The sequence below is a fragment of the Sapajus apella genome, unplaced genomic scaffold (assembly GCF_009761245.1).
Source record: "Sapajus apella isolate SASKATOON/1434 unplaced genomic scaffold, GSC_monkey_1.0 scaffold7, whole genome shotgun sequence".
NCBI lineage: Eukaryota > Metazoa > Chordata > Mammalia > Primates > Cebidae > Sapajus > Sapajus apella.
The window spans coordinates 13,024,262-13,047,259 of NW_022436947.1; the positions used below are offsets into that span (position 1 = coordinate 13,024,262).

The following is a 22,998-nucleotide window of genomic DNA, read 5'->3' on the forward strand; positions in this document are numbered from 1 at the left end:
CTACTAAAAATACAAAAAATTAGCTGGGCATGGTGGTGCGTGCCCAGCTAATTTTTTGTATTTTTAGTAGAGACGGGGTTTCACCATGTTGACCAGGATGGTCTCGATCTCTTGACCTCGTGATCCACCCGCCTCGGCCTCCCAAAGTGCTGGGATTACAGGCTTGAGCCACCGCGCCCGGCCCTAATTGCCTTATTTTTCAATAGAGGATTGGCAAGGCAAACAGGGAGAAAGAACTCAAAATACCTTTGCTTCTTGTCATTTCTAATCAGAGGTTTTCATTATGTCTAAAATTATTCTTTTGGATTATTCATGGATTTAAAATGTATACCCAGTACTTTCCTTTAATGTCAGAAAGACAATCATAAATTAGCTTTACATTTTTTAGAAAATTCTTCTAGGTCCCACAGTATTTATCAGTTCACCTCCTCCATAGCTTCACAGCCTGTACTAGTGTTGCCGGGTTTTTGGGGTGCAGGGGAGTGCTCAGCTCGTTCCCCACTGGGCTCCAGGCTCTTGGTCTCTCGCTCTCCCAAGAATGGGAGAGGGGACCACAGCGGGCGCGGTACACTCGTAAATACCAGACCCCAAAAAGTGTTTGCAGAAAGTGATTTATTTAGGCAGAGAAAGAGAAAAAGGAGAGAGAAAAAGATGAGAAAGAAAAAGCCTTCCATGAAGAGTGCGGAAGGGGACCTAAGTATTTAATCCAAAGGGGTGTAGGAGAAGGAGACTTTTAACCTGGAAGGAATTCGCACCTTTTCCAAGCCCCCTGGCCAATGAAAAGAGTTCCTTTAAACCTCCACTGGAGTGATTGACTTTTTGGTTCTTCCCTGGCATGTGAAAATTAAACAGAAACTGTTAAATCTCCTGGAGGGAGAGGCATGGGGTGGGGGGCATGGCGTTGGGAAGTTCTTGCCCTTAAGACTACACCCCCTTGTGGACCTGGAAGGAGCACACATTCGGTCACTAGTAATGTCCATTAACCTTCAATACTAGTTGTCTATGGCAACATAACTGTTTTCTGCTGGCTTATCTCACTGCTTAGTAATGGACCTCAAGTACATAAGGAACAGCAAAGTTAAGTTCCAAAGGCAGATTATAGGTGGAACATTGTGCATTCCAAATGCCCAAATGTACTTATGTTCTATACTTCTTCCAGGCCTTTCTTTCTGACTTTGGGCACGTACATGAAGCTTCTTGGAGGGGAGTGGAGGAGAAGAGGAATAAAATCACAAAAGGTTCACAATTTTAGTCCTTGAGAGCAGCTCTGAGCCCAGAACTTAGCCCTGTAACCTATTTCTGGACCTAACCAAATGCCATCATGTCCTGGCCAACATAGTCCTCTGGGCCCTGTACAAAGAGTTTGCATCATTCAAATCACATTCCTCTGGTTGCTCAGTGAAAATTCCCTTGTTGATGTCTTGGCCTTTTTCCCCTCTTTCTGTAGTAATTCGCGCTGGGACGAAGGCTGCAGAGGGTGTGAGTGCTGCTGATATGGCCAAAAGAGAACGGGTGAGTAGATTAGGCCTTGACCTTCAGGTTCTACATGGCCTATGAGTCAATCAAAAATAGTTACGGAATGCTAGATGTGCTCATCAAAGAGCCAAGTATGGTCACAGACTGTACTTACTGCCCTGTTAGAAAAGCATAGGTGAAACAGCTATTAACCCAACATTATACATAGTATTCTGTCTGCCTTCTATGCCAGTATAAAAGATCTGTGTCTTAGTCTTTGTTTCCCCAGTGCTTGACAGTAAATGTTTGCTGAGCACATGCTGCTCGGTCGTGCAGTACACAGAGGCTAGGGCCACATATAATTAGGTGTCAGTATAAGCACAGAATAACTTAAGAAGGGAAGATGAGAACGGGCTAGAGTTATTAGGGAAGGAAGAAGATACGGAATCTCCAGATTATAAAATCATTTTAGAAAAACCCCATCTTAAGGACGTTTTCAGTGTTAACCGATAAACGTTATGTTCCTTTGGTGTTTGGTAATGTTCCCAGGAATTTTTACTTTTTCCTGTGTAACTTATTTTCAAAAAGCCAAGCCCACCTATAATGGTAAAGATGCATAATCATGAACAGAATCAGCTATGAAGCTGAGGAACAGGGGTGATAGTGTAGTGACAGCAGGAGGCCGTGTGTCTTTTTGCAGTGTGCCTTTTTTCAGTGTGCACAGATTCTGCACTAGTGTTTTCAACTTTTCTGGTAGTGAACATCTGGAAATTATGGTATTTGGGGGCATTATGTACCCTTTTGTGAGCACAATGCAATAATGACATATTTAATTTAAAACTAATTTTGTTAGCAAAAAGCTCATTCAGTGATATGTATGCATTGTAAATTCACAGCAGGCACAGCTTTTCCTGACAGAAAAACAGTCTGTTGAACTTAAACATAGCCTCTTCAGATGTTCCTTTGATTGTTATTTTCCAGGAGATTGGTTTATTTTGTGATTTGTTGGTACTTTTACCAAACAAGAAGCAGCAAGACTGAGAAGACTTGACAAAAGAAAAACTTATAATTGAAAACTTTTTTTCTATCAACTTAGTTTTGAAAACTAATTGGGAGAAGAATGTCATCTTTCATTTCATTTTAGACACAGATCACACAGGAATTAGGGTTTTGTGGCAGTATAGTTGAGGATATTGCTCTAAGAGCAAAATACGGTTCTGTGGTCATATTCCTTTGCCTCAGGGTGGCAGAGTTGAGAGGAGACAGCATTCTCTCAAGTATTCTTTGAATAAGTTCCATTTCCTTTTGGAAGGATTAGATAATCAGTTGAGTTGGTAGGTAGATGAGGACTAGGCATATATGTTAACCACAGTATTAGTTGTTATTTGCTCTGGGCTGCATTTTGAGGTAGGAATTTTCTTTTCTTTTTTGTTGAGATGGAGTTTCATTCTTGTTGCCCAGGCTGGAGTGCAATGGTGCGATCTCAGCTTGCTGTAACCGCCACCTCCCAGGTTCAGGCGATTCTCCTGCCTCAGCCTCCCGAGTAGCTGGGATTACAGGCATATACTACTATGCCTGGCTAATTTTTGTATTTTTAGTAGAGACAGGGTTTCACCATGTTGGCCAGGCTAGTCTTGAACTCCTGACCTCCGGTGATCCGCCTGCCTTGGCCTCCCAAAGTGCTGGGATTACAGGCATGAACCACCTTGCTCAGCCTTATATTATCACATTTTGGCCTCACATCAGTGCCAGAGACATTGGTCTACTGCTGCATTTTGTAGATGAAAAATTGAGGCTTTAAAATTTTATGTATTTCTCCAGTTAGGGATGGCTCTCCAGAGCCTATGATTTTATTATTACCCACCCACTGTCTTGTCCCCTTGAACTTTTCTTTTCCTGTACTGGACATTGTAAAGCTGCGGTATGGGCAGTTTCCTTCCCTTTTGTATATGTGTGGTTATGGGATGGGGATCATAGTTCTTTTCCTTTTGGAGAATTATGAGCCTGCCTCTTAGAAAGGGTGGGTTGTACTGTTAACAATTGGTCGTTCTTTCAGTTTGAGCTGCTGAAGCATCAGAAACTCAAGGACCAGAATATCTTTGTCTCCCGAACCAGGCTCTGCCTGCACAATCTCCCAAAGGCTGTAGATGACAAACAGCTCAGAAAGCTGCTGCTGAGTGCTACTAGAGGAGAGAAAGGGGTGCGCATCAAGGAGGTGAGACTTGGCCCTGTTTGTTGAGAACTTTCCTTCTGATCTTGGGTCAGATCAAGCATTTCTCTCAGGCTGTGGTGCCAGCATATCAACACATTTTTATTTATTTATTTATTTATTTTGAGATGAAGTCTCGCTCTGTCGCCCAGGCTGGCACAAGTGGTGCGAACTTGACTCACTGCAACCTCCTCCTCCTGGGCTCAAGGATTTCTCCTGCCTCAGCCCCCTGAGTAGCTGGGACTGTACACATTCACCACTACGCCTGGCTAATTTTTGTATTTTTAGTAGAGAAGAGATTTCACCATGTTGGCCAGGCTGGTCTTGAAATCCTGACCTCAAATGATCTGCCCACTTCGGCCTCCCAAAGTGCTAGGATTACAGGTGTGAGCCACTGCATCTGGCCATCAGCAGACTTTCTTTTGGACATGTCAGCATGCAAGGCCGAGTTCAGCAGTTTCTTGGTTTTGTTCTTTTTTTTCTAAGAATTGCTTTTTACATTTGACCAAATCACAGCAGAATGTGAGGAAGTCTGTCTGCCTGAGTTAATTTAGCAGGCATTTATTAAATGCCTGTTGTGTGCTTAGCATTATACTTTGTGCTATCATGTGAATTTTCTTGCAGAGAAAATAATCTGCTTTGCTTTTTGGAAGAGTGTTTGACTACTAGTTAGATTCTTACCCCATTGTCAGAGTCCCCTGTGCTCTGTGGTCAACACAGGAAGTCCCTATGCCCTGTGGTCAACACCATGTAGGTGTTCAGCAGTTGAATTAGAAAAAAAACTGGGTTCACACCAACTTGGTTAGACTCTGTGTGAGTTCAGAACTTCTACTCGGCCTCCACATCCCCCTTTGCATATTTCTGTCTTTTCTTCTTTTTTTTCAGATGTGGTCTTGGTCTGTCACAGGCTGGAGTGCAGTGGTGCCATCTCAGCTCACTGCAACCTCCGCCTCAAGCTCAAGCAGTCCACCCACCTCAGCCTCTCAAGTAGTTGGGACTATAGGCGGCACACAGCACCATGTCTGGCTAATTTCTTATGTTTTTGGTAGAGACAGTGTTTTGCCATGTTGCCCAGGCTGGTCACAAATTCCTGAGCTCAGACGATGCCCCTGCTTTGGCCTCCCACATTGCTGGGATTACAGGTGTGAACCACTGGGCCTGGCCTTGCATATCTCTATCATACTGCTTACTGTTACCCTGGCCTGAAATGGTCCATCAGTCACTTCTCCCCACTAGACTGAGTTTTTGAGGTTAACATTATCTCATTATCCCCAGTCCTTAGCATAGTACCTGGCACATAGTAATCTTTCGGTCAGTATTTATTTTAAAAGTGCCATTGCCAGTATTTTGGGTCTGCTTTACTCTGTTTCACCAACATAAACTGAAACCTTTTCAAAATGTATGGATTGGTATTTGGGAAATTACGTGAAAGAATGTGAATATATCAGCACATATCTGACACCACTCTTAGTAAAACTGCTCATAGGGGACAGTTGTGTCATTTCTCATATCATCCAAATACTTAATGTCTGCACATTTAACACCTGTCATAATTTAGAGAAATTTATGTGTATTCTGTAATACTTGCATTATGTTGAATTTTTCTCTTAATTCTTTCCGATGTGTACATATTGTGAATGTCTCAATAAGATAGTAAGCATCTTGAGGACAGGACCTTCATTATATGCTTCTTTTGATTCCTTACAGTATTGGACAGTTCTAGGCACAGAGTAGACACTGGATGTAAACTAAATGTGGCATCCATGTGTCCCCAATACTTAGCCCTCTCCAATACTTAGCCTTCAATACTGAAGAACGACAGCTTCAGTAGTAATAATAGCATGTAAATGATCAATTTTCTCAAAAAAATCATACGATACTTTGGTGACCCAGATGTCTACTACATCTGGCTTAATAGAGACGATCTGAGCTGCAAGCAAATAGAGCTGAAACTTCTTCCTATATTTCTGAGGCTGTATGTTGGAGAGGCTTGCTATGCTTGAAATGTCTTTCTTATCTAAAGCCATCAGGCCTTTCTCCTTCCCTTCTTCAATAATTTCCTTCCTGAGGGCTTTTTTCAGTGGTAAGATCTGTGGACAGTACTCCATCCTCGGTAATAACTTGTTACACAACTTAAAATACCATGTACTTCTTTTTTTTTTTTTTTTTTTTTTTTTTGAGACGGAGTTTCACTCTTGTTACCCAGGCTGGAGTGCAATGGTGCGATCTCGGCTCACCGCAACCTCCGCGTCCTGGGTTCAGGCAATTCTCCTGCCTCAGCCTCCTGAGTAGCTGGGATTACAGGCACGCACCACCATGCCCAGCTAATTTTTTGTATTTTTAGTAGAGACGGGGTTTCACCATGTTGACCAGGATGGTCTCGATCTCTTGACCTCATGATCCACCCGCCTCGGCCTCCCAAAGTGCTGGGATTACAGGCTTGAGCCACCGCGCCCGGCCTGATTTTTTAAAAAATATTTTTAGGTCTCTGTTGGTGTCTGTAAAGTAGTAGAAAGCAAGAAAGTATCATATTAATCTGTTTTGTGCTCTTAGTAGGTGAATTCTAAGAAGACGAACACACGTAAATGTGTTATTATTATTATTATTATTATTCTTATTCCAGTGTGATTTTTGTGATGGTGGTATAAACGAAGATTATGTTTCAATAACCTGATTTTTTTTTTTTTTTTTTTTTTTGGGACAGGGTCTCACTGTGTTGCCCAGGCTGGAGTGTAGTGGTGCCGTCATGGCTCACTACAACCTCAACCTTCCCAGGCTCAGGTGATCCTCCTGCCTCAGCCTCTTGAGTAGCTGGGACTACAGGCATGTGCCACCATACCTGGCTAATTTTTTATTTTTTTGTAGAGATAAGGTTTTGCCATGTTTTTCAGGCTGGTCTCAAACTCCTGGTCTCAAGCGATCCTCCTACCTCAGCCTCCCAAATTGCTGGGATTACAAGGCATGAGCCACCATGCCCACCCAATAACCTGATTATTAAAGCAGCTTATGTCAGGCAAGGCTTCTCGTTCTGTAATTAACTGATTTTTTTCTTGCTCTACTCATAGTGTAGAGTGATGCGAGACCTCAAAGGTGCTCATGGGAACATGAAGGGTCAGTCCCTGGGCTACGCCTTTGCAGAGTTCCAGGAGCACGAGCATGCCCTGAAAGCCCTCCGCCACATCAACAACAATCCAGAAATCTTTGGGCCGCAGAAGGTAAGCCTCATCCTCTGGGAGACTTGTTTCCTGAGGACCACTTGTAGGAGACAAACCTTCTTCATGCCCTGTATCCTCTGACATTTGACGGGTGGGAAAGGGTGGCAAGTGGACACACAAAAAAAAGGGCGGGTTGTGGGAGGATGTGTGAAGGGGAACAACTCAGCTCATTGCATGCATAGATTAAGAAGTCTAATGAATAACATTCTGTCTCCCACTGACAGAGACCAATAGTGGAGTTCTCTTTAGAAGATCGAAGAAAACTTAAAATGAAGGAACTAAGGATCCAGCGCAGCTTGGTACAGAAATTAAATGGTCCATATTTTTAAGGACATAATTAAACTCTTCTATTTTGTTCAGTTTGTGCTTCTGCCCTCATAGAGTAGTTCTTCCCTCAGTTAGGTTTTTTGCTCCCAGTTCCTTTTACTCCCAGTTCCCTAAGCCTCTCCAGGCCATTGTCTTATCTGCTGACCCGTGTCTGATAGCTCTACAGCAGAAGGGAAAGGAAGGAGAGAGGAAACAGACTAATGCTGTTTCCAGTCGGCAGTTCTTGACAGTGTTTGGTGATAGTACGTGCCAAAATTAATAGTTGAGGCTAAGGTTTCCCATTACCTGTAGCTTTCAGTTATCTCTTCCATATTTTCTCTTATTGGCTCCAGAAGTGTGAAGCCTGATAGTTTTAGTACTGTTTTTAATCTGGTGTGGTATAGAGGGTGGAACAGGGACTTTAGGAATAGGTGTACTCATGCTCAGACTCTGACTCTGCCCTTTTTTGCTACCTGTTCCTTGGCAGTTATTACTGCTCTGAACTTCAGTTTGTAAAATGGGTGAACAATTCTGGCTCACATGATTGCTGAGGACTAAATGAGATAATACGTGTCCATCGTCTAACATACTACATGGTCAGCACGCAGTCAGTACTCATTCTCTTACCCATCTTCCCCCAGAGCCAGATTATCTTGACTCTGTCATTCATGGAGTTCTCATTGATACTGTACAGCAAAGCTAACTTGCGTATAGAGCAAACATTTGTAGTCTTTGTAGTGTATGCCAAGAGTGTTACCAACAGATGAGCCATTCTGGTGGTTAATGCAATGGCCCTGGGTTGGAAAATCTGGGATCTGAGGATTGGTCAAGGCAACTTTGTTATCCTAGATAATACAATTGTTTTTTAACTTTGGCCATTGTTTTAGAGGTGATTCTGAAGCTACCAGTTTTGTTTGTTTGTTTGTCTGAGATGGAGTCTTGCTGTGTCACTCAGGCTGGAATGCAGTAGTGCAATCTCAGTTCACTACAACCTCTGCCTCCTGAGTTGAGGCGGTTCTCCTGCTTCAGCCTCCCAAGTAGCTGGGATAACAGGTGTACGCCACCATGCCTGGCTAATTTTTGTATTTTTTTTTTTTTTAGAAGACATGGGGTTTCACCATGTTGGCCAGGCTGATCTTGAACTCCTGACTTCAAGTGATCTGCCTGCCTTGGCCTCCCAAACTGATGGGATTATAGGTGTGAGTCACTGAGCCCAGCCTTGTTTGTTTTTTAACATCCAGATTACTTTGTTTGTTGCCCGTATTTATATTCATACTGTTCTTTCTGTGTAAAAATACCTCTACTCACTTTGCATATTCAGATAAAATGATCCCTTCAAGTAGCATTCCCCCACCTCTCGCAAAAGATATAAGGCCCTCTTTACTTGACTTTCATGAACTTCCTTACGCTATGTAGTTTTTTTTTTTTTTTAACTTTGGTTTATTTATGTGTGCATCTCTTATCTCCACCTGGCTGTGAGTCCTGAAGGGTAGACACTATTTTTTGTGTGTCCTAGAAACAGACTGATACACAATAGGCATATAATAAATGTTCATTGTATCATTGTACCTCTCTGGATTTCTAAAGTGAAAGGGAAGAACAATACACACTTATCATTACATTAATTTACTTGAATCTTCTGTTTCTTCCACTTCAGTGCAAATACATCTGTAACATCCTCTATGCCTTCCTGCCCACAGCATCTTTTCCTTGTTGTCTTCACTTCATTTATTCCATTCCTATTGTTCTTCCTTTCTTGATAACAATCCAAGTTTCTGACCTATGTCATTTTTCTTCTCTCTGAAGAAATTTATTTAGTATTTCTTGTAAGACAAGTCTACTGGTAACAAATTCCCTCAATTTTTGTTTGTCTGAGTAAGTCTTTTCCTTCACCTTTGAAAGATAAGTTTATTGGATACAGATTGTAGGTTGGTGACTTTTTTTTTCTTTTAAAACTTTAAATATTAAATATCTCACTTCACTCCCTTCTTGCTTACATGGTTTCTGAAGAGAAGTCTGGGGAATCTCTCTGAACCTACCCTGGTTTGGGAGGCTGCCTATTAAAAACAAAAGAGAGAGAGATTTGATGTAATCTCATCCTTGTTCCTCTATAGGTAAAATTTTTCCCCTGTCTGGCTTCTTTCAAGATTTTATCTTTGATTTTCTGCAGTTGGTCTGTGATATTACTAGTTGTAGATTGGTTAGTATTTATCTTATTTGGTCTTCTCTGAGTTCCTAGATCTGTGGTTTAGTGACTGTCATTAGTTTTGAAAAATTCTCAGCCCTTATTACTTCAGTATCTCTTCTGTTGTTGTCTCTCTTCTTGCATTCTCCTTCTACATAGGTTACACCTTTGATAATTGTCCTTCCTACTGGCTTTGAATCGTGGGCATGCACGCTCCCTTATTTCTGTGTTATGGGAAGGGGAAATGGTTATTTTGCGCCCCCCACCTAGTAACCATCTGTGACTATGGCAGGGCTTGTGAACTACATGTATTCACTTTCCTTGAGTCTCCAACTGCGTAGGGGAAGAATTCCTCTTCTTTCATCTAACTCACATAAAGCCCCTCTTCTGCTGAGTATTTGCAGCAAGGAAAGCTCATCCAGAAACCAGATGGCATTTTCTTGTTTTATGCAGCAAAAAATGAGATCCAAGCCTGCAACTGTTAAGCCTCAGAACGGGCAACCAGAGCCTGCAAAAGACCAGCAACAGAAGGCAGCTCACCACCACACAGAGGAACAAAACAAGGCGCCCCCAGAGCAGAAGAGGAAGGCAGGCTCTACCTCATGGACCGGCTTCCAGACCAAGGCTGAAGTGGAGCAGGTGGAGCTGCCTGATGGAAAGAGGAGAAGAAAGGTCCTGGCTCTCCCCTCACACCGAGGACCCAAAATCAGGTGAGATGCAGGAGGGCGGCGGCATAGAACAGAGGGTGGCTTCTAAGTGGGTTTGTTTTTGCTGAGTTCTTTTCTCTTTGTGGCATTTGTTTGGCTGAAAGGGATGCTTGGTGTATGCATTCCCACATACAGGGTTAACATGTGGGTCTTCAAAACCGTCAGAGATGTCACTCTTAGTTTAATGGCAGAGGGGCCTCCTAGGGCAGGCTTTTGTGCCCCTTTTTTCCTTTTGAAGAGCTTCCTTTTGTCCAGATGGCCATCTCTGCCAGCTGAGGCCGCATACTTGAGGTTCAGTTGTAGTTTCTATTTGGGGCAGCGGATTAGTGCTGTACAAAATTAAATCTTTACAAAATGTTTGTTAAATCAACGAAGGCTTTTGAGATATCTGTAGGGTTTTATTTATTTATTTTTAGAGACCGTGTATTATTCAGTTTTTCTACTGCTATAAAGAAACACCTGAGAGTGGTTAATTTATAAAGAAAAGAGGCTTAATTGGCTCATGGTTCCACAGGCTGTACAGAAAGCATGACAGCATGCTGCTCATCTTCTAGGGAGGCCTCAGGAAACTTAACAATCACAGTGGAAGGTGAAGTGGGAGCCAGCACTTCACATGGCCCGGAGCAAGGCGAAGGAGTGTGGGAGGTGCTACCACTTTTAAACAACCAGATCTTCTGATAACCTTTTCACTGTCATGAGAACAGCACTGAGGGGATGGTGCTAAACCATTCCTGGAGTCATCCCCGTTATCCAGTCACCTCCCACCAGGCCCAGCCTCCAACGCTGGGGATTACAATTTAACATGAGATATGGGCAAGGACACAGATTCAAACTGTGTCACAGGGTCCTGCTCTGTTGCCCAGGCTAGAGTGCAGTGACATGGTCATAGTGCACTGTAACCACAAACTCTTGGACTCAAGCCGTCCACCTCCCTCAGCCTCCTTAGTAGCTGGGACTTTTTTTATTGTATCTTAGTAGAGACTGGGGTTGCTGTGTTGCCTGGGCTTGTCTCAAACTCCTGGCATCAAGCAGTCCTCTCACCTGTACCTCCCAAAGTACTGAGATGATGGCATGAATCACCATGCTTGGCCTCCATGAGGTTTTAAGCCAAAACAAAAACAAAAATACCCACAAAAACAAGTATGCAAATATTGAACCTTCAGAGGGTCTGTTGCAGTATCCCTTTTTAGAATGACCTCACTTATCATGGGCTTGGGAAGGGCCAGTGTGCAAAGAGGAATTTTACTTCTTGAGCTCAGAGAACCTAGGAGTGCCAGTTAGAAGAAGGACTCAAGGTGACACTCAGCCATGTTATTTCAGGTTGCGGGACAAAGGCAAAGTGAAGCCCGTCCATCCCAAAAAGCCAAAGCCCCAGATAAGCCAGTGGAAACAGGAGAAACAGCAGTTATCTTCCAAGCAGGTGAGTTCTGCAGGACATACAGCTTTGGTACGGCATGGTTCTGCCAGGTTGTAGCCATGTTTTACCTTGGTTAATTGAGCAAAAAAGAAAAAAAAAAAAAAGACTTCTGTGTAGTACTGTAGCTTTTTAGAGAATGTTGATATACACAGTCATAAAAGTGGAGAGAAAAAAGTAAAATGAACCTCCATGTATCTGTTTCTCTGTTTCAGCAGTCTCCTTGTTTTACATATTTCCCATAATATGCTTTCCCCACTAGAGGATATTAAAGCAAAGCCCATTTCACATGTAAATGTGTCTCATATGAAAATGAAACATATTACTCAGAAAAACCTGAGAGTGTACCTCTAACTGCTCAGGCCTTAAACACACACACCTTATGCCATTATAATATCTAATGAAACTAATGAGAAGCCCTTAATATCATCTGCTACACAAATGATATATTAAAGTCATATTAAAATTTCCCCAACTGCCTGAAGAATATTTTTATACTTGGTTAGTATGAGTTGGGGTCCAAAGTCCCACATGACACTTGGGTTTTTAATTTCTTAAATCACTTTTTCTTCTATAATATCCATTCTCCCTTATGGCCCATTTTTCCATGCTGTTCATTTATTGGAGAAACCAGGTCATTTGTGTTACATTTTGGATTTGCTTCCTTGTGGTGTCATTTAACTTGTTTCTGTGACACCCATATTACCTGTAAACTGGTAGTTCAGTCTGATGGCTTGATCGAGTTTAGTTTTCTTTTCTTTTTTTTTTTTTTCCTTGAGATGGAGTTTTGCTTTTGTTGCCCAGGCTGGAGTGCAATGGCACAATCTCGGCTCACCAGAACCTCCGCCTCCCAGAGTAACCTACCGAGTAGCTGGGATTACAGGCATGTGCAACCATGCCCAGCTAATTTTGTATTTTCAGTAGTGAGGGATTTTACCATGTTAGCCAGGCCAGTCTTGAACTCTTGACCTTAGGTGATCCACCTGCCTCAGCCTCCCAAAGTGCTGGGATTACAGGCATGAGCCACTGTGCCCGGCCTCAGGTTCGGTTTTCTTGACAAGAGTATTTCATAGGTGGTGTGTGTGTTTCCTTGCATCACCTGAGGCACATACTACTGGTTCCCATTTTTAGTGATACTGAGATTGAGCAGTAGATTTGAGCATTATCTGCCTTATCCTTCCATTGATGAAGTCCCCAGTTAGCCTTTCACCTAATGGCTTAGCAATTATTAATGAGTGTTACCAGATCCATTATTTCATTATGGGTTACAGAATGCTGATTTCTAAAACTTCTGTCCTTTTCCATTTTTAAATGGGGTTCTAGAAAGAAAAATCTCCCCTTGTCAATTATTTGGATACCACAAAATATCATTTGTGTAGGAAAGACAGGATAAATGCTTGATTGTTTTCTCTCTCTGTATTACTCTGTATACTCTGTTTTCAGTGTAATCAGTTGTTACCATACTGGCTCATTTTTTATTATTATGAAATCCTGAGTTTTCATATACTTGATGTGTTTCAAATACTGTCATTATTCTTAACTCTGTCTAAGGCTGGCAGAAGCCCCTGCAGGTTGGTTTCTGAGTCTTTCTGATGTGGCCTGTTCGTCTGGTAGTATCCTTGCTTTCTAGTACAGGATGTCCCAGGCTCAGCTCAGGTGCTGCTTCCCCAGTCCTGACAAAAGCCATTTACCCAAGGAGCCCTAGTTCCTTTTAGTAGAAAACTAGGTGGTCCTACATTCTTGAACACTTAAAGTCAAGCTTTCTTCTCCCCTTCCCTAGCCTCTTTCCTTTAAGGGTAAAAGGAGCGTTAGCTTCCCATCCTACTCAAGAAATCTGTGTCTGGGAAGTTTCTGACCTACACCATATGTTATAGAGATCTCTGAAATCCCATGAGCAGTGTTCTTGGATAGGGAACGGGCAAGCAAGAATGGTCAGACTCTGTGCTGGCTCATCTGCTTTGAGGCTAAAGTAAACCTTTGGGAGCTATAGTGAGAAAGGCCCCGAACCCCCAACACAGCGTGTTAATCAGACCCTGCTCCCTGTGCACTCTTAGTCTAATTTCTTACCAGTGGATGATTCCTTTTTTTTTTGGAGACAGAGTCTTGCTCTGTCACCCAGGCTGGAGTGCAGTGGCGCGATCTTGGCTCACTGCAACCTCTGCCTCCCAGGTTCAAGCAATTCTCCTGCCTCAGCCTCCCAAGTAGCTGGGACTACTGGTGCTTTTCACCACACCTGGCTAATTTTTTGTATTTTTAGTAGAGATGGGGTTTCACCTTGTTAGCCAGGATGGTCTTGATCTCCTGACCTCGTGATTCGCCCGCCTTGTCCTCCCAAAGTGCTGGGATTACAGGTGTGAGCCACTGCACCTGGCCCGAGGCTTTTTCTCTTAAGGGTTACACCCCCGCCCCCCCTTCCTGGTAGACATGTTCTCTGTACATACAAGTTACCTTCTCTCTTGGTTGGTCTGAGGGTAAGGTGATACGTAGTCTCTGAAATCGATTATATTATGTTTCTTTCCTTTTCTTTTATAGGTATCTAGGAAAACTAAGGGAAATAAGATGGAAACCCGCTTCAACCAGCTGGTCGAACAATATAAGCAGAAATTATTGGGACCTTCTAAAGGAGTACCTCTTGCAAAGAGGAGCAAATGGTTTGATAGTTGATGATGCTACGGGCTGGTAAGAAGCTGAGTTGTGTGTTTTCTGGTGATGCTCCTGGGCTCCTCCCCATCCCCCATGTGTTTTACTGAGGGAGAGAAAATCCCCAAGGGCACTGCTACTGTGCTGGGAGGTGCCTGGACTGTGTACATCTGAACTTTGGTCCATCCTTTGATGTGTGGTTCGTTAGCCACAAAGAGAAATATCTGAAAAATATTATGATGCTTCTCGCATATTATCCAGATTATTGTATGAAGCTGTGTCTATAATTATTACCAATTTTTATTCTTTATTTCTCAAATGGAAACAATTGAAAAAGCATTCTGGAGTGCTGAATTTTTAAGATGTATATTTTGTTAAGCATATTCTCTAAGTGAAATATTGTGTGGCTTTTTAGTGACAGAATGTCATTTCTAGTATGTGTGGCTCCTTTATTATTTATGAACATTCTTGACATTCCTCATTCAGCTGTGTAGTCTTTCTTACACACTGCAGGAATTGACTGAGAGCAGAAAGAAATGCATTCTAACCGAATCACTGCAGGTGGAGACACTTGGAAAAGAGTGGGGGGGGTGGGGCCTGTTAGCGGCACTTATGTGCTTGTCAAATGAGGGGATTTCCAGTTGACTGGAAATCGGCCTGCAGTGGCCTAAAGACACTAGTCTGGTTAGTGATGACCTGCATTTCTCTCATAGAGTACCTCCTTTTTCATCATACCCACAGCTCTCTAAGTCCTCCTTAATGAGGACACTTGATCCTCATTAAATCTGCCCCTTAAGATGGTTTCACACCCACTGAAAAACTTCAGGGGTTTGACATCTCACTTTGATTGAAATCTTGTCTTCCTATAACATTTGATTCCCTGGCCCTATCACCTCTCCTTGTTTTTATCCACTCTCTTCATTTACTTTTGGCTACACAGGCGTTCCTTTGACCTCTTGACTCTTGACCACCTCAGATCCTTTGTGTCCATTCCATTTGCCCGGAGAGTTTTTCCCTCGCATGTTTTACTTGTCATGCAGATATCCACTAGTTGTCACTTCCTCCTGGAGCTCTTCCCAGACTATCTAAAGTAGGGCTTTTCTTCCCCTCCCCTCTATCTTTCCCCCTTACTAAATTCTGCTTCCCTGTTTCTTCTTCTTTTTTTGAGTCAGAGTCTCACTCTGTTGCCCAGGCTGGAGTGCAGTGGTGCTGTCTCAGCTCATTGCAGCCTCCACCTCCCAGGTTCAGGCAAGTCTCCTGCCTCAGGCTCCCAAGTAGCCAGGACCACAGGCAGACACCACCACTCCCAGTTAAATTTTGTATTTTTAGCAGAGATGGGGTTTCACCATGTTGGCCAGGCTGGTCTTGAACTCCTGACCTCACGTGATCTGCCCACCTCAGCCTTCCAAAGTTCTGCGATTACAGGCGTGAGCCACCACGCCTGGCCTGCTTCCCTATTTCTTTCTTTTTTTTTTTTTTTTGAGACGGAGTTTCGCTCCTGTTACCCAGGCTGGAGTGCAATGGCACGATCTCGGCTCACCGCAACCTCCACCTCCTGGGTTCAGGCAATTCTGCCCCAGCCTCCCGAGTCGCTGGGATTACAGGCACACGCCACCATGCCCAGCTAATTTTTTGTATTTTTAGTAGAGACGGGGTTTCACCATGTTGACCAGGATGGTCTCGATCTCTTGACCTCGTGATCCACCCGCCTCGGCCTCCCACAGTGCTGGGATTACAGGCTTGAGCCACCGCGCCTGGCCCCTATTTCTTTCTAACACTAATCTCTGTCTGAAATCATTGCCTCTCTCCAGTTAGAATGTATGCTTTGTGAGAGGGACTTTATCCCTCTTGTTTGCCCCTGTAGACACAGCACCTAGTAATGACCTGGGCACATAGTAGGTATTGAATACATATTTGTTGAATTAAAAAAATAGGGAGGAAAGGACGAAATGGTACTCAGTAGGCAAGTGAAAAAGTTGGGAGCATAGCCCAAAATTCTTGATTCCCTAGTCTAGTTGACTGTTACAAATAATGCTTTGACAGAACCATTGCTGAGCTAGAGACCTGGTTATTTCATAGCAGTATCTTGGGGAAACCATGAATGCTCTGAAAAGCTTCTGGCTGGTTTAGAGATGGATGAAGGAAAAGCCATAGAAATTTTTAAACCTTTTGGAGAGATCATAAGGACAGGTGACTTATCTCCAAGTTCACCTTGAGACAGCATGACTTGGGCTGTCAAACATTCTTGCAATAGCCTGGCAACATGTGTTTCCCAGGCTGGTCTGTACAGTGCGGAGTAAGTAAGGGACTTTATTAAGGGTGTCAGAATAGCTATAACCTGCCAGTCAGTTGATCCATTTTCCTTTGGCCAACTTTCTGTCTGCTCACCACTCTTTTTTTCCTAGTACACAAATATCTTATTCAAAAATATATCTTAACATTTAGGATAGATCAGAATTGGTGTTCATTCAAATAACATTGCCAGATTCACTTAGATCCAAATATTTCTTTTAACAGCTTTAGTGACTCAGTATGTTAAAAACCTCATTCACTTGCTTGGAGAGCTGTTGTAGAGTTCTTTATATGAGGTTGAATCTTCCCTTTCTTAATAATCAGATTACATATATCTGATCTCCCTTTGGAACACCTTACCATGGCTATTTGGTCAGCTCCATTGACTCCTTAGCTTGGGAATTTTAGTGCAGTGAGAGTTTTGCACACTTCTACTTCACTTTAGGGTCTGATGTGTCAGGAAATGGAGTTTTCTCAATTAACGGGAGAGTTGAGTTACAGACCGTTTGGTTAAAAAACAACAGGTGGGGCACAGAGTCTCACACCTATGATCACAGCCCTTTGGGAGGTGGAGGTGGAAGGATTGCTTGAGGTCAGGAGTTTGAGACCAGCCTGGCCAACATAGTGAGACCCCATCTCTATTAATTTGAAAAGCAATAGCAAATGTTTTGTTAGCATCCAAGACAAGACCACCACTCGAAACTATCAAATTTTAGTAGTAGTTTCCTGCTTGATTACATAATAGCCTGGCTTAGAGAGATGACCTGTAAATGGAATCTTAAGATGATGTGCAGCTGTTCTTTGCCTTATTTATTTGTTGGTTGGTTTGTAGTTTCAAAGAATCTGCTCTGTTTAGCTGTACAGTTCCTTCTTCTGGAGGTAACCTGTGGCAAGGATTATGCATCACCTGTCACAAAAATGAGATCGTGCCTTCCTCTGTTATAAAGTTAGGGCATGTGATTAATTCTTCGAAATACTTTGAAATGTACTTTGGTATGTTTTTGTCTTGAAAAGAGGTTTTCCAGCTAGAACTTTGGAGCCCAAAAAGTCAAGGTTCCAGAGATGCCCTTCTCATTATGCACTTAGCCTTCAGTTGTCTGAGGAGGCAGGGGATCACATGTGTCACAGTGAGTGCTGATTCCGCAGAATCTGCAGTCTTAAGCTCACCTGATGACCCACATAGCCAGTTCTCTGCTTCATATTCGTGTGTCTCTCTGTGAAGTGACAGGCAGCTGCCAGTTCTGTCATATAAGAACCAGCTCTGCCCATGCAACTTTGAAAGTTCCTGTACTTCTCCATAGACTGCTCCTTCATGAAAATAACCACATCATCACACTGTGGGTGCCTATGCTGTTTTTCATTGTTGTCTCCAGTGATGCCCAACTCCTTTTCAACTCAGCTCTAATTGGCACTTTAAGGACCAGGATGAGGTTTCTCTTAGGCCAAGTTGAGATTTCCAGATGTCCGTTTTGTCCAACCAAGGCTGACCAGTTTAAAAGTTATCCACATCCTTGTTTTGGTTCTTTCATTCTTGTCTTGGTACCTCTCTTTCTAGGATTATTTGCAGTCTGTGATGGCTTATTCAGTGGCCAGACGTGGGGTGAGTTACTGGTATAGTCTGTCATTACTTTGGCATCTGACTTTGAACTCGTCATTGGCTGTACGTGAGTTTTTGTGCTGGTAAAGGAATATTCTGGGAAATTGGAAGGCACAAACTGGGAACCAATTCTGAGAAGAGAACTGCTGAGTCACTGAAAGACCTTTTGGACCGCCCCCAAATGGAGCATCTTGATAAATGGCAAATCCAGTGTTTCTTAGACTTGTCCACGCTGCCCAGAGCCCACTGCCTTTTATCAGATGTGAGACTTCACTGCTACAGTGTCATTCTCCTTGCCTAGACATTTGATAGAAGGAAAATTGTTTCATGTCCTTAAAGCAGGGACTATTTTTTTGCACTTTTCCACATACTCCACAACACCCAACATTGATTTACTCGTAGTAGGAGTTTAATACTGTTGAATTCTCTAAAGGCCATTAATTCCAGGGCCTAGCTGGACTTGTGAAGGACAACAGAGTCATTTCCTAAGGACCCCAGGAGACAGCATGAAGGAAAAAATAATAAACTGCTGTTCACAGTGCCTTGAATGTACCGTCTGTGTACTTTCTGCTATGCCTTGTCCATTCCAATCTGGACAATCTCTCTGCCCCTCCTTTCCACTCAAGTGCCATCCAGCACTCAAGTTCTGGCTCAAGGCCTAGCCTGTCCCTGTGGACCTCAAGCATCCCAGGGCATTGTGGTCCCTTCCTCTAAGACCTGGCACACTTACTGATTGTTGTCCTCTCATTCGATAGAGCATATGCCATTGCAGCTTACTTGTCATTTCTTTAGGTCTTGCCTTCCCAAGTAGATCGTGAGCCCTTGTAAGAACTAGCTCCCATAGTCCCGGCCTCAGGGCTGGTACATGGCTGTGCTTAGCGACTGGTTATTGAGGATAATGGTGGTAAAGGACATACCAGATGGTCATGTGCTGAAGAGATGCTCAACAGCCTGTCCTTGTTTTATATATTTTCTTTCTTCTTTCTTGCCTAGCCTCATTCCTCTCATAGTAACTGCTCCAAAAATGTCAATTCCTCTCACTCTTCCACCCCATTTCTCCCTCTCCCCTGCACTGTCTGGGCCTCAGTCCACTAGCAACTCCCCTCAGATGTTGCTTAATCTGCCTCATGGCCAAAGCCAATCCCATTCCTGCCCCCTGCTACCCAATGGACTCCCAGTCTGCATGCACAGGCCTGGATGGCGAAGTCTGGATGTGCAAGAGACCTGGCTGTAAGAAACAGGTTCCCTGGACCTGGCATGGTGGCTCATGCCTGTAATCCCAGCACTGTGGGAGGTCAAAGTGGGAGAATCACTTGAGCCCAGGAGTTCAAGACTAGCCTGGGCAATGTTGCAAGACCCCATCTCTACAAGAAAAAAGAATCAGATTCTCAAATGTCCCTTCATCTCCTTATTCTCGACCTGTCTCCCCAGTTCTCCTCCCCCTTTTCTTCTCCCTTGGATCTGACACTACATTGTGTGCATGCACTTTTCAACTGAAAGAGACTCCAATGGCGTCCTTCTGATGAAGTTTTTGCTTTGGAGGCTACTGCAGAAAAAATGCTATCTTGTATTCTGGTCCATGGTAGAGAAGACCCTGTTGTAGAACCTGGCATCTCAGATGGAGGGAGGGGCCAGAACATTGTTCCTCTGCTATTTATAATGAGATGACAGGATTGGTGTGCAACTTTCTTTCTTTTTTTTTTTTTTTGAGACAGAGTTTCGTTTTTGTTGCCCAGGGCTGGAATGCAGTGGTGTGATCTCAGCTCACTGCAAGTCCGCCCCCCAGGTTCAAGCGATTCTACTTACCCAGCCCCCGGAATAGCTGGGATTACAGCTGTGCACCACCATGCCCAACTAATTATTTTTAGTAGAGACTGGGCTTCACCAGTGTTGGCCAGGCTAGTCTCGAACTCCTGACCTCAGGTGATCCACCCACCTCGGCCTCCCAAAGTGCTGGGATTACAGGCATGAACCACTGTGCCTAGCCATGATACACAACTTTCTAATAACATACTTTTGAAAGTGCCCGGACATACGTCCCTCCTCCAGTACCACAGTGGCCGTCAGTTGCCGAGAACATGAAGTTGTCTAGCTCTCAGGATACTGTGAGCCCTGCAGCAGGATTCTGAGCAGCAAAGCAGGCCTGCTGTGCTTCAGAGAGTTAATGCCACAAAGTGAAGAACAGCTCTCAGAGGCAGAGCCCCTTGGCCCCGTCCAGGCCAGCAGTGTCCACTTGAAATCCGAAAGCAGCCTCCCTCACCAAACCAGCAAGATGGAAAAACCACCCTAGGTTGGGAAGTGGCCCTGGAAAGCACATGCCCCACCTCTGTCAGGAGAGCAGTGGAGAGGTATCATGCCAGTGCCAGCTCTGCCCACCCAGATGGTACTCAAGACTCCAAGCCTGTCAATGGGATGGAAACTTTCTGGCATTTTCCGTGAGAAGGGTGAGTTAGCACTGAACCATCTCATGTGTCCTTCCACTGACTAACAGCCCATGTCCATTCCATGAAATGAGTGACTGCTTTGCTGAATCAGATAGTAACAATTATTTGTATTCTGGTTGTGTCATACTGTGGTTGAATTGCAAACAGGTTGGACACAAGAGTCAGCAAAAATCAGCAAAAGCATTCTGTAAAAAAGCTTATCTAGAATTGCAATAAATGGCACTGTATATTTTGTTATTTATAAATTATGTACTGCACATCCTTTTTATCAGTGAAATTTATAATAAATTTCTGTACATATGTACATACATACATTTTTATCAGAGAGCCAGTTGTTAAGCATTTACCAGCCATAAACGCTTTTTGTTTCCTGCTTATACAAGTTCTGGGAGTGGCTAGCTGGGAGTGTCCCCACTTTCTTTTTCAGTTGTCCAAGTAGTGTTCTGCCCAGCTTTCCACACTTTCTTACCCTTTTCTCAAAACTATTCTGTTCCTTATGCTAAAATGCTTTCCAGTCATGGGAGCTTTGCTGTAGGTCCTTGGCCTTTCATGGGTAGCTTCTGATGTCTGCCTGGGTGTTAACAGAGGAAGTTGACCCTGCCTGGTAAAAGACTTATGGAGACCTGGCCCTTTCTCGGCTCCTCAAAGTGACAGCGGTTATTGGAAGTTCAGGCATCTTGACATGGAAAGATATATTGTTTATTTTCTTTTACTTTTTTCTCCCCCTAATCACTACACCAACAGGGATGGAAAGATACTTTTTATTTGGAAGGAATTTTGAGCCCTCAGATTACACCTGGCACAGCTGTCTGTGCATGGGCTTTGCACAATCTCATCCTGGCAAGGGAGGATCAGCCAAGGACCAGCTTTGCAGAATTGTCATCACGAGACCCCGGTTGTTTGCTGGGCCGGGGCATTGCACCTTTCCGTGAATACAGGCCAAGCAGGGCTGCCTGGCTTAGGCTTTTGCGTCTTCAGCACCCTTTCACGTCTCTTATCTCAGGTGATCTTCACAGCAAGCCTGGTGAAGGTCGTTGAGAGGCAGGCGTCACCACCTAGTCTTACAGCTGGCGAAAGCAGGATGTGGAGAAGTCCAGAGCCTCTCCTGAAATCCCTTGGCCACCTGAGCTACTACCAGAACAAAGTACCACCTGGCCCTGAGCTCTGTCTCCAGGGCCTATTTCAGGAACCGTCTCATATATAAGAACAGAACACTTTTTGCCAGCTATACCAAATGTTTTTGGGATTAAAAAAATAGTTTCTCTTTTCCAAATTTGGTGGTAAGAAAGGGAAGAGTGTTTTCGTTCTCATATTCTTTGGAAACGTTATAAAAACTTCCAGCTGCGATTGGTGGCTCATACCTGTAACCCCAGCAGTATGGGAGGCTGAGGTGGGAGGATTGCTTGAGGCCAGGAGGTCAGCTCCAGCCTGGGCAACATGGTGAAACTGTCTCGCCAAAAAATTAAAAATTAGCCTTGCATGGTGGTGTGCACTGTAGTCCCAGCTGCTCTGCAGGCTGGGGCAGGAGGATTGCTTGAGCCCAGGAGTTGGAGGCTGCAGTAAACTGTGGTTGTACCACTGCACTCCAACTTGGGCAACAGAGTGAGACCCTGTCTCAAAATAAATACATAATAAAAAAGGAATTAAACCCTTTACTTGACCAACTTCTTTTCTCTCCTGTTCTACCACAAGCCAAATGTACATATGCATACTAATAGGTGAAAAAAGGAGAGTTTGAGAAGTGAATTCCTTCATTTTGTGATTTCCTAGGCAGTAGCTAGGACTCACTTTGAGGTTGCTAATAGGGAAAGGGTGGGCTGGCTCTACTCAGTTTTATAACTGCTTTTCCCTGAAATCTTCATTTCCCTGGAGGTCAGATAATGGCTATTTATTTTCTGTAGCCATGAAAATCTCTGGGGAGAGCCATGGCAATTCGACGAGGACTATTAAAGGGACATTAGGGTTGAAGTGGCTGCTCAGGCAGTCACATACCCTTGGTCCTTGTCTGCAGGGACAGCTGCCAGCACGAATGAGCCCAGCTCTCCTTCCCTCAGCCAGCTGCATGTGGGTGCAGCTGGCGACCAGCCACTGGAGTGAGTCCAGGGAAGGGGACAGATTCTTAGAATCACCATTTGTCTCTGCTCTCTCCCTCTCTGCAATAGGACAGGCACTCTCAACTCACGTAATGGTTAATAACAACAGCTAACAATTACCAAGCACCTACTATGTGTCAGGCATGTGCTGAGGATGATCGCATCAAGTAAAATGCCTATCCCAGGCCCAGAGGCCCAGAAGAGATAGAAGGAAATCTGTGGGAGGCACAGTCCCTGTTTCCTCTGCTTGTAGACCTTTGGTAACGGGACACTCACTGTTTGCCCCTCTTGCATTTTCAAAGTGTGGGACACACATTCAGGGACTTACACTTTGATAGAGTGAGTCCCCTCTGGGCACCTAAAGTGCTTCAGACCCCTCATCAGAGCCATGGAAAGTCTGTTTCTGGACCTGTCCTCCCTGTTGGGGGTGTCTTTCCTTCT

At 43.9% G+C, this 22,998-nt stretch overlaps 1 protein-coding gene across 2 annotated transcripts in view; it reads left to right on the forward strand.

Annotated features, from left to right (window-relative positions):
* The window catches only part of RBM28 (RNA binding motif protein 28), a 38,324-nt gene extending 19,764 nt beyond the window's left edge, over positions 1-18,560 (forward strand). The window contains exons 13-20 of one of the 2 annotated variants that reach the window (XM_032276072.1): positions 1,448-1,512; positions 3,512-3,670; positions 6,730-6,879; positions 7,104-7,178; positions 9,824-10,080; positions 11,398-11,497; positions 14,024-14,171; positions 18,468-18,560. In XM_032276072.1, coding sequence (XP_032131963.1) covers positions 1,448-1,512; positions 3,512-3,670; positions 6,730-6,879; positions 7,104-7,178; positions 9,824-10,080; positions 11,398-11,497; positions 14,024-14,155 — 938 coding nt within the window. In that variant the 3' untranslated portion in view covers positions 14,156-14,171; positions 18,468-18,560. Of the gene's footprint in view, positions 1-1,447; positions 1,513-3,511; positions 3,671-6,729; positions 6,880-7,103; positions 7,179-9,823; positions 10,081-11,397; positions 11,498-14,023; positions 14,611-18,467 lie in introns of those variants that run through there. The other variant, XM_032276071.1, reaches the window with a different exon arrangement.
* Positions 18,561-22,998: the final 4,438 nt, after the last annotated feature.